Below are 11,321 nucleotides of genomic sequence, written 5' to 3'. Positions count from 1 at the left end.
GCAGCTCAGCCTCCGCCTCCCGTCTCTCCCCACCCTCAAGCACACAACTACAGGCTCACACATAGGATCATGTGAGCGGAGCACACACGTATAAGTAACCCCACACAGAGGGCAGACCCACCAACAGAAATCCAGGCAGACGCCCTTGTAGGCAGGTGGACAAAGCAAGACAGACAGATAGGCGAGACATGTAGATGCAGGGAGGCATCAGGACACAAGAAGGCCTGCGGAGGCAGAGGTCGGGGGCAGGGGCTCAGAGCGGGGAAGGGCAAAGAGCCCCAGAGACAGGAAGTGGCCAGGGCTGAGGGAAGAGGCTGGGTGCTGGCGCTCTGCACCTGAAGGTATCATTTTGAGACAATAAATGCACACAATATACACATGACACGGGTCCAGGGGATGAGAAGCCGCCCAAGGAAAGGGACGGAGCCCCAGCCGGAGCCCCAAGAAGGGCATGCTGACGAGGACTCTCAGGGTCCGACGGGCGGGCACAGCCAGCGTGATGCAGGAGGGGGAGCGGGGTCAGGGAAAGGGCCCTCAGCAGAGCAGCAGCTTCCAATGCCAACTCCTGCCCCCACCCAAACCAGGGCAGCCCTACTGCACCCTGGATCCCAGCATCCCCAACAGCCAGAGCCTTCTTGTGCCTCAGTTTCCCCAGCTCAGTCCTTCCCGGGGGCAGGACTGAGGAGGTTCAGCTCTGCCCCTGAGGACCTTACTCCTCGGCCACTCGGACTCTGGGTCCCATGGCCTCACCGTCCTAGTCCAGGACCTAGTTGTCCCCTTCCTGCCCTCTGCGCCTCTGGCCTGCACCCTGCAACAAGGAGCAAAGACCCGGGTCCCAAGCCAGGCATGGGCGGGGGGGCGGGTTCCACGGGCTGAGGCCATTGTCTCCATCACACGGACAGCGATCTAGAACCCACCACCCCACAGAGCCACATTCTAGAGCTCAGGGGCCGGGCCCCTTCCCCAGTTCTCGAAGCCCCCAGGGGGAGAGGAGAGAGAGGGAGAGGCCTTCCTCGCCATGCTCCTTTTCTGGGACTCCCTGGCACCGAGGCCAGTGCGACGGGATTGCCTCTGAGAAGGCTCGGTCCATAGGTTGCTCTGAGCATTTCTCCTGGACTAAGGAGGTGAGGGCCCCTCCAGAGCAGACCCCTGCTCAGCCCACGGCACAGTCTCACCCCAGAAGTTCCCCACCTTTGCCCACTGCTCCTTGCCCAGTCACGTCCAGGGTCCTCTGAGCCGGAAGCACCTGCGCAGACCCCCTCAGAGCCACTGTGGGGTGGCCCGTGAGCGCTGAAAGAGACATGGGCTTGTCCACGAGGCTCTGAGGCTCCTCCCCTTGCCGGGGGACGGGTTGGTGCGGCAGAATCTCCCACTGCTCTGAAGTCTGGGCCTCAACTCAAGACCCCACTGAGGAGGCTGTGGCCTGCAGTTCTGCCCCTCAGTGGGGGCAGAGGCAGTGATGGGGGTGGAGGGCCCAGGCCTCCTAGCACCTTGTCACCCTTCCATCCGTGGACAGAGCCAGGCATGGCGGAGGAGGTATGGGTGGGCACCTGGAGGCCCCATCGCCCCCGGGGACCCATCATGGCCCTCTACAGCAGCCCCGGACCCAAGTACCTGATTCCACCCACCACAGGTAAGCGCTTGGGAGCCTGGGAGGGGGCAGGAGCCAGGTCTGCGGGGAGCCCGGGGATGGCCAGGGCTCATCCCTGACTCCCAGCCCATCAACCCCTCTGGGGTCAATGGGGGGTCTGGGGGAGAAGGGCAGGGTCTGGCTCCAAGCTGCTCAGAGCCCCTGCCCCACAGGCTTTGTGAAGCACACGCCTGACAAGCTGCGTGCACCGGCCTACAGCTTCCACGGGGCCCCCATGCTCCTGGCAGAGAACTGCTCCCCGGGGCCCCGCTACAGCGTGAACCCCAAGATACTGAGGACTGGCAAGGACATCGGCCCCGCCTACTCCATCCTGGGGCGCTACTGCACTAAGACCACGCTGACCCCCGGCCCTGGTGACGGACTCTGGCCCAGCCCCAGCCCCGCCCCGCCCAACCCTGCTGGTGGCCACTGCAGGCCTGGCAGGGCCAGGGTGTGAGGGGTACAGCCATCCTCACCCTCCTGACCCACCTTTCTCCTCATGAAGGGATACCATCAGGCCTGGAGGTGGAGCTGTGACACCACTGCAGCCTCTGAGACCCTAGTGCCCTACTCTGACCTGGGCCTTCCTTGGCCAAAGTCACCGCACCAGGCCCAAGTCAGACTCGCCCTCCTTCTCAAAGCAGCCCCTGCCTCCCCCCAGCCCCTGCAGCCAGCATTTCCATCGTGGACACCCGTGCACAATCCCGGTCGCCACTCACTGGGGCCCAGAGGCCCCAGGCCTGCGACGTCGCAGGTCTTCCTAGAACCGCCCGAGCAGGGCCGGGCACCTGTTTGCATCTGCTGGATGGTCCTCCCCGTCCCAGCACCCACACCATTCCTCCCCCCACCCTCAGGCCACTACTTTCCAGAGAAATCTACCAAGCATGTGTTCGACTCGGCGCCCAGCCACTCCATTTCTGCCCGAACCAAGACCTTCCGAGTGGACAGCACCCCAGGTCCGCCACAGCCCCGATGGCCCATGGCTGACCGGGTCGAGGATCCCGGGCAGGGCGGGTGAAGGGGTCTGGCCTGATGGGGGTGGAGACTCCGGGCACAGGATTCCGTCCAGCCTGAGACTCGGCACTTGTGCCCCCGACAGGCCCCGCTGCCTACATGCTGCCCGTGGTGATGGGGCCCCACACTGTCGGCAAGGCCTCCCAGCCCGCCTTCTCCATCAAGGGCCGCAGCAAGCTGGGCAGCTTCAGCGACGACCTGCACAAGGCAAGGGTCACCCGGCTCGGGCAGAGCACTGCTTACCCCTAGAGAGACGGCCCTCGGGCCCCTTCCCCCAGAACCTAGGACCCACCAGCCTGACCCCCATCCTCCCGAAGCCCCTCAGCTCCTTCATCCTCTTGGAGCCTGCCACACGTCTGTCCCCACCCCCACGGGTTTACATCCCAGAGGTGAGGAGGGGCAGACAGTGGAGGAGGACGAAGAGGCCGAGGCTCGGCATGGAGACCGATGGTGCTGGGGAGAGACGAACACCTCAACACTCAGTGTGTGGGTGCTGCCTGAGTGGGGTGCCGCCTGAGGGGCGAGGAGCAGTGTGAGACACGGTGGCATGCAGGAAGAAGCTGAGAAGAGGAGAAAAATAAGCTGTGACATATTTGGGGGAGGAGGGTTCTGGCTGCAGAAACAGCCAGTGCAAAGGCCCTGAGGTGCTTGTGTACCCGGGAGCTTGGGGAGCCTGGGGAGACTGGCAAGGTGGCATCACAGCACCGCTGACCTCACCAGCCCAAGGCCCTTGAGTCCGCAACTAGGAAGAGTCCTCTCTCACACACACTCATGGAAGGGACAAGTCTGGGGCTGGCACAGACTGGGGTGTCATTGCCACGGCCAGGCTGAAGGGAAGGTGACATCCCACACAGAGAAGGGCCCCACAGCACTAGGGTACTGTCACATGGTGTGGCCATCGTTTGGAGACAGAAGAGTCCCCTGACACACAGTGACGTGGGGCCTGAAACCCAGTGTCTGATGCCAGCCCCTGCCCTCTGGGGTCACACGCCCTGGCAGGCCGAGCCTGTGTGAGCCTCTTTCACCTCCCAGACCCCAGGTCCCGCAGCCTACCGCCAGACCGATGTCCAGGTGACCAAGTTCAAGGCTCCACAGTACACCATGGCTGCCCGAGTGGAGCCCCCGGGGGACAAGACCCACAAGCCAGGACCAGGAGCCCACAGCCCTGAGAAGGTCTGGCAAGAGTACTGCCCCGAGGGGTGGGGTGGGGACGGGTCTGTAAGCCTACAAGGGGCACGGAGGCCAGGCACCATCAGAACACTGTGCGTTCCAGCACCAGCCTTCCCCAGCCGGCAGGCTCTGGGTCCCCAGTGTCCCCAAACACTGGTGACGGTGAGCGCTGCCGAGTGTCACCACACACCAGGCTCTGAGAGGGGCTTCCTGCTGGTCACCTTGGCCGGCGGTTTAGGGGGTACAGCAGCCCCAGCCCCAGTGAGGGCAGAGCCTGCAGGGTGGGGGCAGGGGTGCCGGCCCCTCACAGCCTCTCCTCTCCCAGGTGACAGTGACCAAGCCCCGCGCCCCGATCGTCACCTTTGGCATCAAGCATTCTGACTACATGACACCCCTGGTCGTGGACGTGGACTAGCCCTGGCCCCGCCCCACCCGTCACGCTAACTAAGCCTCTGCACATCATGTCCCCCCAACAACAGATTCCCTGAGCTGAGGGCTTTGGGCGGCTCCTCTACCAGCTGGGCTGCAGCCGGCCTGGCCCTGCAGGGCAGAGCATGCTTGCTCGCACAGTTGTGACCAGCTGTTTTTTCTATGCTTTCCCATTTGCTAAACGTGTTTCCTGCTGTGCCCAGATATACAATAAATCACGGATTCCGTTAGCGATGGTTTGCCTTGAGGGAGGATTAACATTTTCCAGAAAGGGGCCCCCACGGGCGATCATGCCAGCCCATGTCAGGTCCCACCCTAGCTTCCAGGGCCTGGGGTCTGAGCAGAGAGGAGGGCTCAGGAGCATCAGACGCTGCTATGCCTGCCCTTCTGATTCTGCCTTGAGCGCTGCCCTCCGCACCTTGCTGTATCCTCCAAAGACGGTCACACCTGCATTCGTCCCTTCCCGTGTGGTCCTCTCCCTGTGTGACTGCCTCTCCCCTGCTGAGATGGGGTCTGTGTCCCTCCCCTGGAATCTAGAGCCTGTGACCGTCCTGAATAAAGTGATGCTACGTGACTTCTGAAGCCAAGCCATGCAACATACAAAGAAAACAGCTTCTGCCTGGACGTCCCTCTTCTCTTTGCTCACTGTCACACCAGCCACCATGTTGTAAGGAAGCTCAACACATGGCAACACAGTGAACCCAGCTGGGCCCCCAGCTCACACCAGCAATGACCTATAGATGTGTGTGAGCCTTCAGCAAGTGGCAGTGCCAGTCTCTTGTCTCCAAACGGAGACCTTAACATCACAGAGACAACTATCTCCGCTCTGCCTGTCTCAAACTCCAGCAGTAACCATGAGACATAAAGTATTACTGCAACTTTAAGTGACTACATTTGAAGGTGATCTGTTAAACATCAAAGATAATACGGGAAGCATAAGATCTGTGCAGGGAAGGGGGTGTCTGAGCTGTGATGAAGAGGGGCATTTCCAGAGGATGCCCTGGAGTCCAAGGCCAGCCTTGAGGAATGAAGTCTAACCTTCACCCTAGCCCTGGGCAGGCAGCCCTGTCACCCCCGTGGGACTGTGGGCTGCAGCTGCACTAAGCATAGTACAGCTGCTGACCCTCACTCAGCTGTATCCGTGTCAGGCGACTTGTTCTAAACACCTCACCTGCATCCCTTTAATCCTGAAGAGGTAATGCTATCATCTGAGTCACAGAAACTTGCGCAAAGGAAGGTCCAGCAACAGGAAGTGGCAAGCTCACGTCTGCCCGCCTGAGGGGATGAGTGAGGAGGGGAGAAGGGACCCAGGAGAAGGAAAGCACCAGAGTCCAGACCATTGGTGCCCACGGCCAGTTTATGGAGCAGAGTCAGTTCCAGACCAAGCTATCTGAAGCCCCCAAGGAAATGAAAACACCAAAGGCTTGGGGTTTACTCCATCACGAAGCTTTTTATTCCAAATTTTGATTGCTAATGTGTTGTCCGTGAATTATGGGCTAGAACCTGGCAGTTCATCCTCACCTGGCACAGAGGGAGGCTCCAAGTCCTTCTGTTTTATGGTCTCCGGGATCAACCTCGGCAAACCCCACTTACCCACAGGATTAGGTGCTCAGTGTACAGGGCTGAGCAGGGAAGGCCCCACAGGAAACCCTGCCGACACAGCGGCAGCAGGGGTGCCCTGCTCCCTTCAGGAATTCACCTAACACAATGAGAGTAGGAAGCAAGAAAGTAAACCAGAAAGAAACTAGAACCCAGACCCCCAAATAGGTGGAAGGGCTGCAAAGAGCAGTGGAGGTGGAGAGGTGGGGAGGCACAGACGGAGACCTGAGGAGAGAACACAGCAGCCGGTGTGCCACCCTGAAGGCAAACCCTAAATTCCTGGTCTGCCTTGGCAAGACAAGGGGGCACACCACATAAAAGCATCTGCGGGGGGAAGGCTGCCATGGCTGAGCCACGTTCTCAGGAAGCAAGGTTAGCAGGCCCAGACAAGGTGGGGGCCACGGAGCTCAGGTCTCGGTGTATCTGCAGGGCCTGCAGCAACCAGATGGAGACACTGCACAGGCAGCAGCTGTTGAGCTTGGTGACCAGAGGACGAAGCCCCGCGACAAGGTTCAGTGTGAGATGAGAAGCAGGCGAAGCCAAAGCCGCAGCGCACAGGGCGCTGGGGGTCAAGGCAGGACCAGAGACCTGCGAAGGAACGTCCAGGAGGACAGGGCAACAGCCAAGCCCCAGAGACACGGAGACAAGCAAGGCAGTCTCACCGGGGGAGACACAAGCACACACTGGACGAGACGGCGCACTCAGGTCGCAGGTACAGCGGAAGAGAGGGCACCAAGGCAAGCGTGCGAGGTGAAGCCAGCCTGCTGGGCGGAGGACAAGGGGAGGCGCAGCAGCGGCACCAGAGGCGCGGTGCCCGGGGCCAGACACCAGCAACGTGGGGCAGCAGATGCGGCTGGCGCAGGTGACCGCGCGTGGCACGAGCGTGCGGGGAGGTGGACGGTGAGCCAGTAGCCCTCAGGGAGTAAGGGGGGCTGACTAGGAAACCAGAAGGTCGAACAAGGGCAGGGAAGGACACAGCCGGTGACTCGTTTCTTATAAGCGTTTTTTTGTGAAGACAAGGATACTGAGGTCTCAGTGGGGTAAGAAGCCACTAGTCTGGCTCGGCCTGTGGTTCAGTTCGAGGTTCGAGTGAGCAGGGGACTGACTGAGTGGGCGCTGAGGGCCCAGGGAGAGATGGGCAAACACCGCAGTGGAAGGGCCAGGCTTGGTGGAAACTGCCCGCTGACCCTCAGAAACTAACCTCTAGGTCCTATGAAGAGTCCTTACTTGGAAGCCTCCTGTCTATACCCACGAGAGTCCCTCCTCACACCCTGCCTGACTCTGAAATGCCAGATAGACTGGTTTCCAGAGATCTGGTCTCCTGGAAATAGATCTCTGGTGCTCTGGGTAGATCTTGAATCGTGAGAAAGTATCACTTTCTGCACCTGGATACGTGGCCGGGAGATCACCAGAATGTGAGCCCCATGCTTTCAGCGAAGGCTGCAGTTCCCAACTCCATCCACAACCCCTGCCCTTCCCTGAGGGTCGGGCTTCAGCTGTGGGACTGGAAGGCAGGAAGAGGCCTCTCGGCAGGACCCTTGACTTCCACTGGTCCACGGATGCCCAGCAGCTCTGGGCAGGAGCAACTGCCATCTCTGGGTTGAGAACACTCGGCTGAAGGTGACAGCGATGATTTGAGGTTCACCGCCACACCCCCTTCCTATGTCAGCTCCAAGCATCTCAAATACCAGACGTGGCCTTATCCAGACAAGAACAGCGTAGAAGAGCCTGGAGATGTTCAGAAACTCGAGGGCCAGGGGAAGAGCTGCTGTTCACAGGTGACCGTGTCCAGGATTCCCAGCTGCTCTGCTTGGACCTGACTCTGCTGGGGCTTCTAGCACCCAAGGTGACAGAGGAAGTGGGCCTTGGCTACCCCATGAAGATGGGCCCCTTGCACACATGGGACCAGCTAACACTAGCTCACTGGGTCAGAGCCTCCCAGCCACACAGGAACAAGATTCCTAAGCCACAATCATCGTTTCAAAGGAGTATTTTGTCGTTAAGTTCTCTGGCCCAGGACGCCAGGCAGAGGCGGACCATGCTTGCCCGAGGCACCCGCAGAAGCCAGCTCCCACTGGCTCACGTCCTTGGCCTCGACAGGAGGTAGGAGAGGATGAAGAAGACCACGATCAGGCCCACGGCCATACCACACAGAAGCTTCCGGTTGTCTCGCCCAGACCGTGCCATTGTGGAAAAGCGCTTCACGCTCCCCGTGAGGAGGCCCGTCACACTCATGAAATCTGTGTCCTGAGGAAGGAATCCCATCATCATCACACAGGGGCGGTGACCCCACAACACACACACATGTGGGGGCTGCACAGCAGGCGGTGGGGAGCAGAGGTGACCGTGACACTCGCAAAACACGGGCCTTACCATGCCGCCCAGGCTCTGGTTCTGGTCTTCCACGTCCCTATCAATGTCCAGGGCCAGCTGGTCAGAACACAGAAGAGGCAGGGTCAGACCAGGACAAACACAGTGGACAGCACCTGACCCCCAGCAAGACCAGCAGAGGTCAGGAGATCCAAATGCCACCTGGGCCGCACACAAGTGAGTGTGCCACAGACGGGACAAGGATGATGGAACTACCTGAAACCCTTCCAGGTTTTCACCCTCCCTCCGATACCCCCTCCAGGATGCTAGGTGGAGGCAAAAGGAGAGGACCACCACTGACCGATTTGAGCCTGGTGACCTTGGAGGCCAGGCTGTCAGCCATCCGCTTGTTCTCCCGGTCTAGAATCTCCTCCACAGCGCCGGGGCTCTGAGCTGCAAGTAAAGACAGAGGTTGAGGGCATGCATCCACCCACGAGCATCCCCTGCACCTCAGCCCTTTGTGGCCTCAGGGCTCTCACTCCAATCCCATCTGGCCCAGTCGGGTGTCCGGAGGTACTGGGCCCTCCTGAGTCTACTGAGCAGGTCCCGCCCTAACCCAGGATCCAACACGTGGACTCCACACACAAGACAGACTGTATAAACAAGTGTGCGTGAGCACACGTCCTGTGTACTCATCCAGGCTGGGATGCGTAGGCACCTCCAAAGGGCTCAGTCCAACCAGCACTTTCTGACATTCTGTGACAGAACCTGTACCATCCCTCCATGGATATCACCAACGACGTACACAGAACTTGTTCTCAGAGAAAACCAGTGAACTCTGGTAAAGCCTTAGGAAAGCCTTAGTAACAAAGGTTGAGACTGATCCCAAGAGCAGGGCCTAGGTCTGCTCACTTCTGCACCCCACACAGGGCCTTGTATGACACCCAGAGCATGGTGTTTGCTGAGACCTGGCCCACGACAGGGGCTGGGCTTGGTAATTTAAAATTACCATCCTATCGGGTGGGTGACAACTGCCTCCCCCAAAGTTCAGAGTGCATATCTGCCTTGGCCCAGAAACCTCAATGAGACTCATCTAATAGGAGCACAGCCCGAAGAACCACGAATGTGTACAGACCCCAAAATTAGAGGCGTTAGCGTTCTACCAACTCCTTGTATCCATTAATTCCTTAAAGGTCACAACAGCCCAGCGAAACAAGCAACAGCATTCCACTTGGCAAATGAGAAGAGGGGCTCCCAGGGGGCAAGTGGGGCACCCTGAGCCCGAGTCCGTACGCGGCCTGCTTGGGCCCTCTCATCACGCGCAGCCCCCACTCCGAGGGGGCTAGCCTCCGGGACCCGTCGACCAGGCGGCCCGGCCGAGGTCCCGGACAGAACCATCTCGCAGGGGTGGGGACTGCGGGCCTCCAGACCCAGCAGCTTCACGGAGCAGCTGGGCAGGAGCGCCCACAGGGCCCCAGGGACTCCTCCACCGTGCTGCTGGCTGCAGCCCGGCCGCCCTGCCCCGTCGCCGCCCGCCCCGAGGGTCTCCCGGACGAGGCCACCCAGCGGGATGGGGGGCAGGCAAAGGCGGCTCCTGCGGGCAGCGGCGTCGGTGCCGGCGGGCCCCGCCGCCATCCGCCTCGGCTCTCCCGCACTCACCACGAGCCCAGTCCGCCATCCCGTACAGCTCCGACCCGGGGATCCGTCACCGGCTCGGCCACAACCTCCTCTGACGTGGCACACTCGCGGGAAGTGGCTTCCGGTCCCGCCCCTTCCGCATCAGGGCCTCCGACTTCCGGCCGAGGTCCAGGCCGCGGGGGTGCGGCAGTGGGAAGGGAAGGATCTGACGTTTCTTCCACAGCTTGGCTTGGGGATGGGGCGAGCCCTTTGCTTTTGGGATCCCTGGGTGGTTAGTGTCTTTAATGTCAATTAGGGTGCCGACAAACACTCCCGCAGCCATTCCCGCCTAAGGCGGCTTCAGGTCCTAACTGTGAAGAGCTCACGGGCCCTTTCCCAGGCGAGAGAGGCTCCTCGCCGCGACCCCGCCCGGGTCCTGAGGCCCGACCCGGCCCGCCCGGCTGCGGTGCGGCTAAGAAGCGGACTCGGTGCGAAGGCCGGCTCCAGTTACTGCCGGCGGAACAAAGTGGAGATCAGTGCCTAGAAAGTGCCTGGAACCAGCGAGCAGTGCAGAAGTCGCAGGGGTGAAGCACTCCGAAGAAAACAAGAAACCAGGAAGAGGAGTGGGAGCGTAAGGGGAGTGGGGACGGTAGAAGTCAGTGCTTCTTGACTTTGCACCCGGGCACTGACAAGGGGCCTGACACAAAGTAGATACTCAACAAAGCCTTCTTGCCCAGTGGATGGACTATAAGTTACCACCCAACGTAATGGAGCATTTGCTGTGTGTCATTTAGTCCGCCTGACAATCCACTGAAATGGGAACTTTTATCATCTCTGCTTTTCAAGTAGTAAACTGAGTCCAGGCCAGACCAACAGGTGTGCCTGCTTAAACAGCAAGGAAGTCACCGCACATGACCAGGCTTTGCCTTCATCCTGACCTCCCTCCCCACTCTCCCCTTTCTCTCAGCCACAACAATGACGTTTCTATCTCCCACCACGGCCATTCCCACCTTTGTACTGGTCACTCCTTCTACCTTCCATGACCTTCTTTCAGATCCTTTCCTGGTTCACTTCTTACCAACCGGTCTCAGCAAAAATGGCACTTCTTCAGGTCTCCCTGCAGTCCATCAAGCCCCTTTTCTTATTCGATCACAACACTATGCCTAAAGTCGTCTCGTTTGCCCGTTTTTCTTGGTCTTCACCTCTGGCACATAAGCTGCACGAAGGCAGGGACCTTTGGGTCCTGTTCACCCGCATCCCGGCTCCTCGCATGCAGTAGGCACTCAAACGCCTGGTTAGAAACCAAGTGGTCCCGGGATTGCAAAATCCTTTCCACCTCGGCTTCCTCCTGGACATCTCATTCGTTCTGTGCATCAAGAGGAGTGTTGGTGTTCGTGTGATGGAAGGGTGGGGGGCTGAGGTCCTCTCCTACAGGGAATTCCGGCCCAAGAAGCGAGGCTCGCCGCTCGGTTCAGGGGCGATTCGGGCCCAGAGGTCGGACGATCACCGAGTCGGATCTTGAAGCCCAAGTTCACTTGGCGGCAAAGCCTTC

At 60.1% G+C, this 11,321-nt stretch overlaps 2 protein-coding genes across 3 annotated transcripts; one reads left to right on the top strand and one right to left on the bottom strand.

Moving 5' to 3' along the window:
- Nucleotides 1–1,524: 1,524 nt before the first annotated feature.
- CIMAP1A (ciliary microtubule associated protein 1A) lies at nucleotides 1,525–4,229 on the top strand (the record flags this gene model as incomplete). The annotated part of the gene is made up of 6 exons (XM_082660155.1): nucleotides 1,525–1,633; nucleotides 1,804–2,004; nucleotides 2,485–2,586; nucleotides 2,730–2,851; nucleotides 3,677–3,817; nucleotides 4,140–4,229. 6 exons carry the CDS (start codon nucleotides 1,525–1,527, stop codon nucleotides 4,227–4,229), a joined length of 765 nt encoding a protein of 254 aa, XP_082516281.1.
- A 1,466-nt stretch (nucleotides 4,230–5,695) lies between these two features.
- On the bottom strand, nucleotides 5,696–11,072 carry BET1L (Bet1 golgi vesicular membrane trafficking protein like). Of its 2 annotated transcripts, none has more exons than XM_082659884.1 (4): nucleotides 10,780–11,072; nucleotides 8,514–8,605; nucleotides 8,216–8,272; nucleotides 5,696–8,089 (listed from the first exon to the last, which is right to left on the bottom strand). In XM_082659884.1, exons 1-4 carry the CDS (start codon nucleotides 10,808–10,810, stop codon nucleotides 7,922–7,924), a joined length of 348 nt encoding a protein of 115 aa, XP_082516010.1. In that variant the 5' UTR covers nucleotides 10,811–11,072; the 3' UTR covers nucleotides 5,696–7,921. The 2 variants fall into 2 exon arrangements, with proteins under 2 accessions (XP_082516010.1, XP_082516011.1); XM_082659885.1 differs by lacking the exon at nucleotides 10,780–11,072 and adding an exon at nucleotides 9,812–10,109.
- Nucleotides 11,073–11,321: the final 249 nt, after the last annotated feature.

The sequence above is a fragment of the Grampus griseus genome (genome assembly GCF_964374135.1).
Source record: "Grampus griseus genome assembly, chromosome: 8".
Taxonomy (NCBI): Eukaryota; Metazoa; Chordata; class Mammalia; order Artiodactyla; family Delphinidae; genus Grampus; species Grampus griseus.
Note: the sequence above shows the minus strand (reverse complement) of the source record. Positions and strands in the feature narration are given on the sequence as shown.

Excerpts from the sequence above, each read along its gene's own strand:
- BET1L (XM_082659884.1), bottom strand. The coding sequence starts at position 10,810 with ATGGAAGGTAGAAGGAGTGACCAGTACAAAG. Across the intron at positions 8,273-8,513 it reads AGGTCACCAGGCTCAAATCG|CTGGCCCTGGACATTGATAG; the intron begins GTCAGTGGTGGT and ends TGTTCTGACCAG. Across the intron at positions 8,090-8,215 it reads ACCAGAGCCTGGGCGGCATG|GACACAGATTTCATGAGTGT; the intron begins GTAAGGCCCGTG and ends TTCCTTCCTCAG.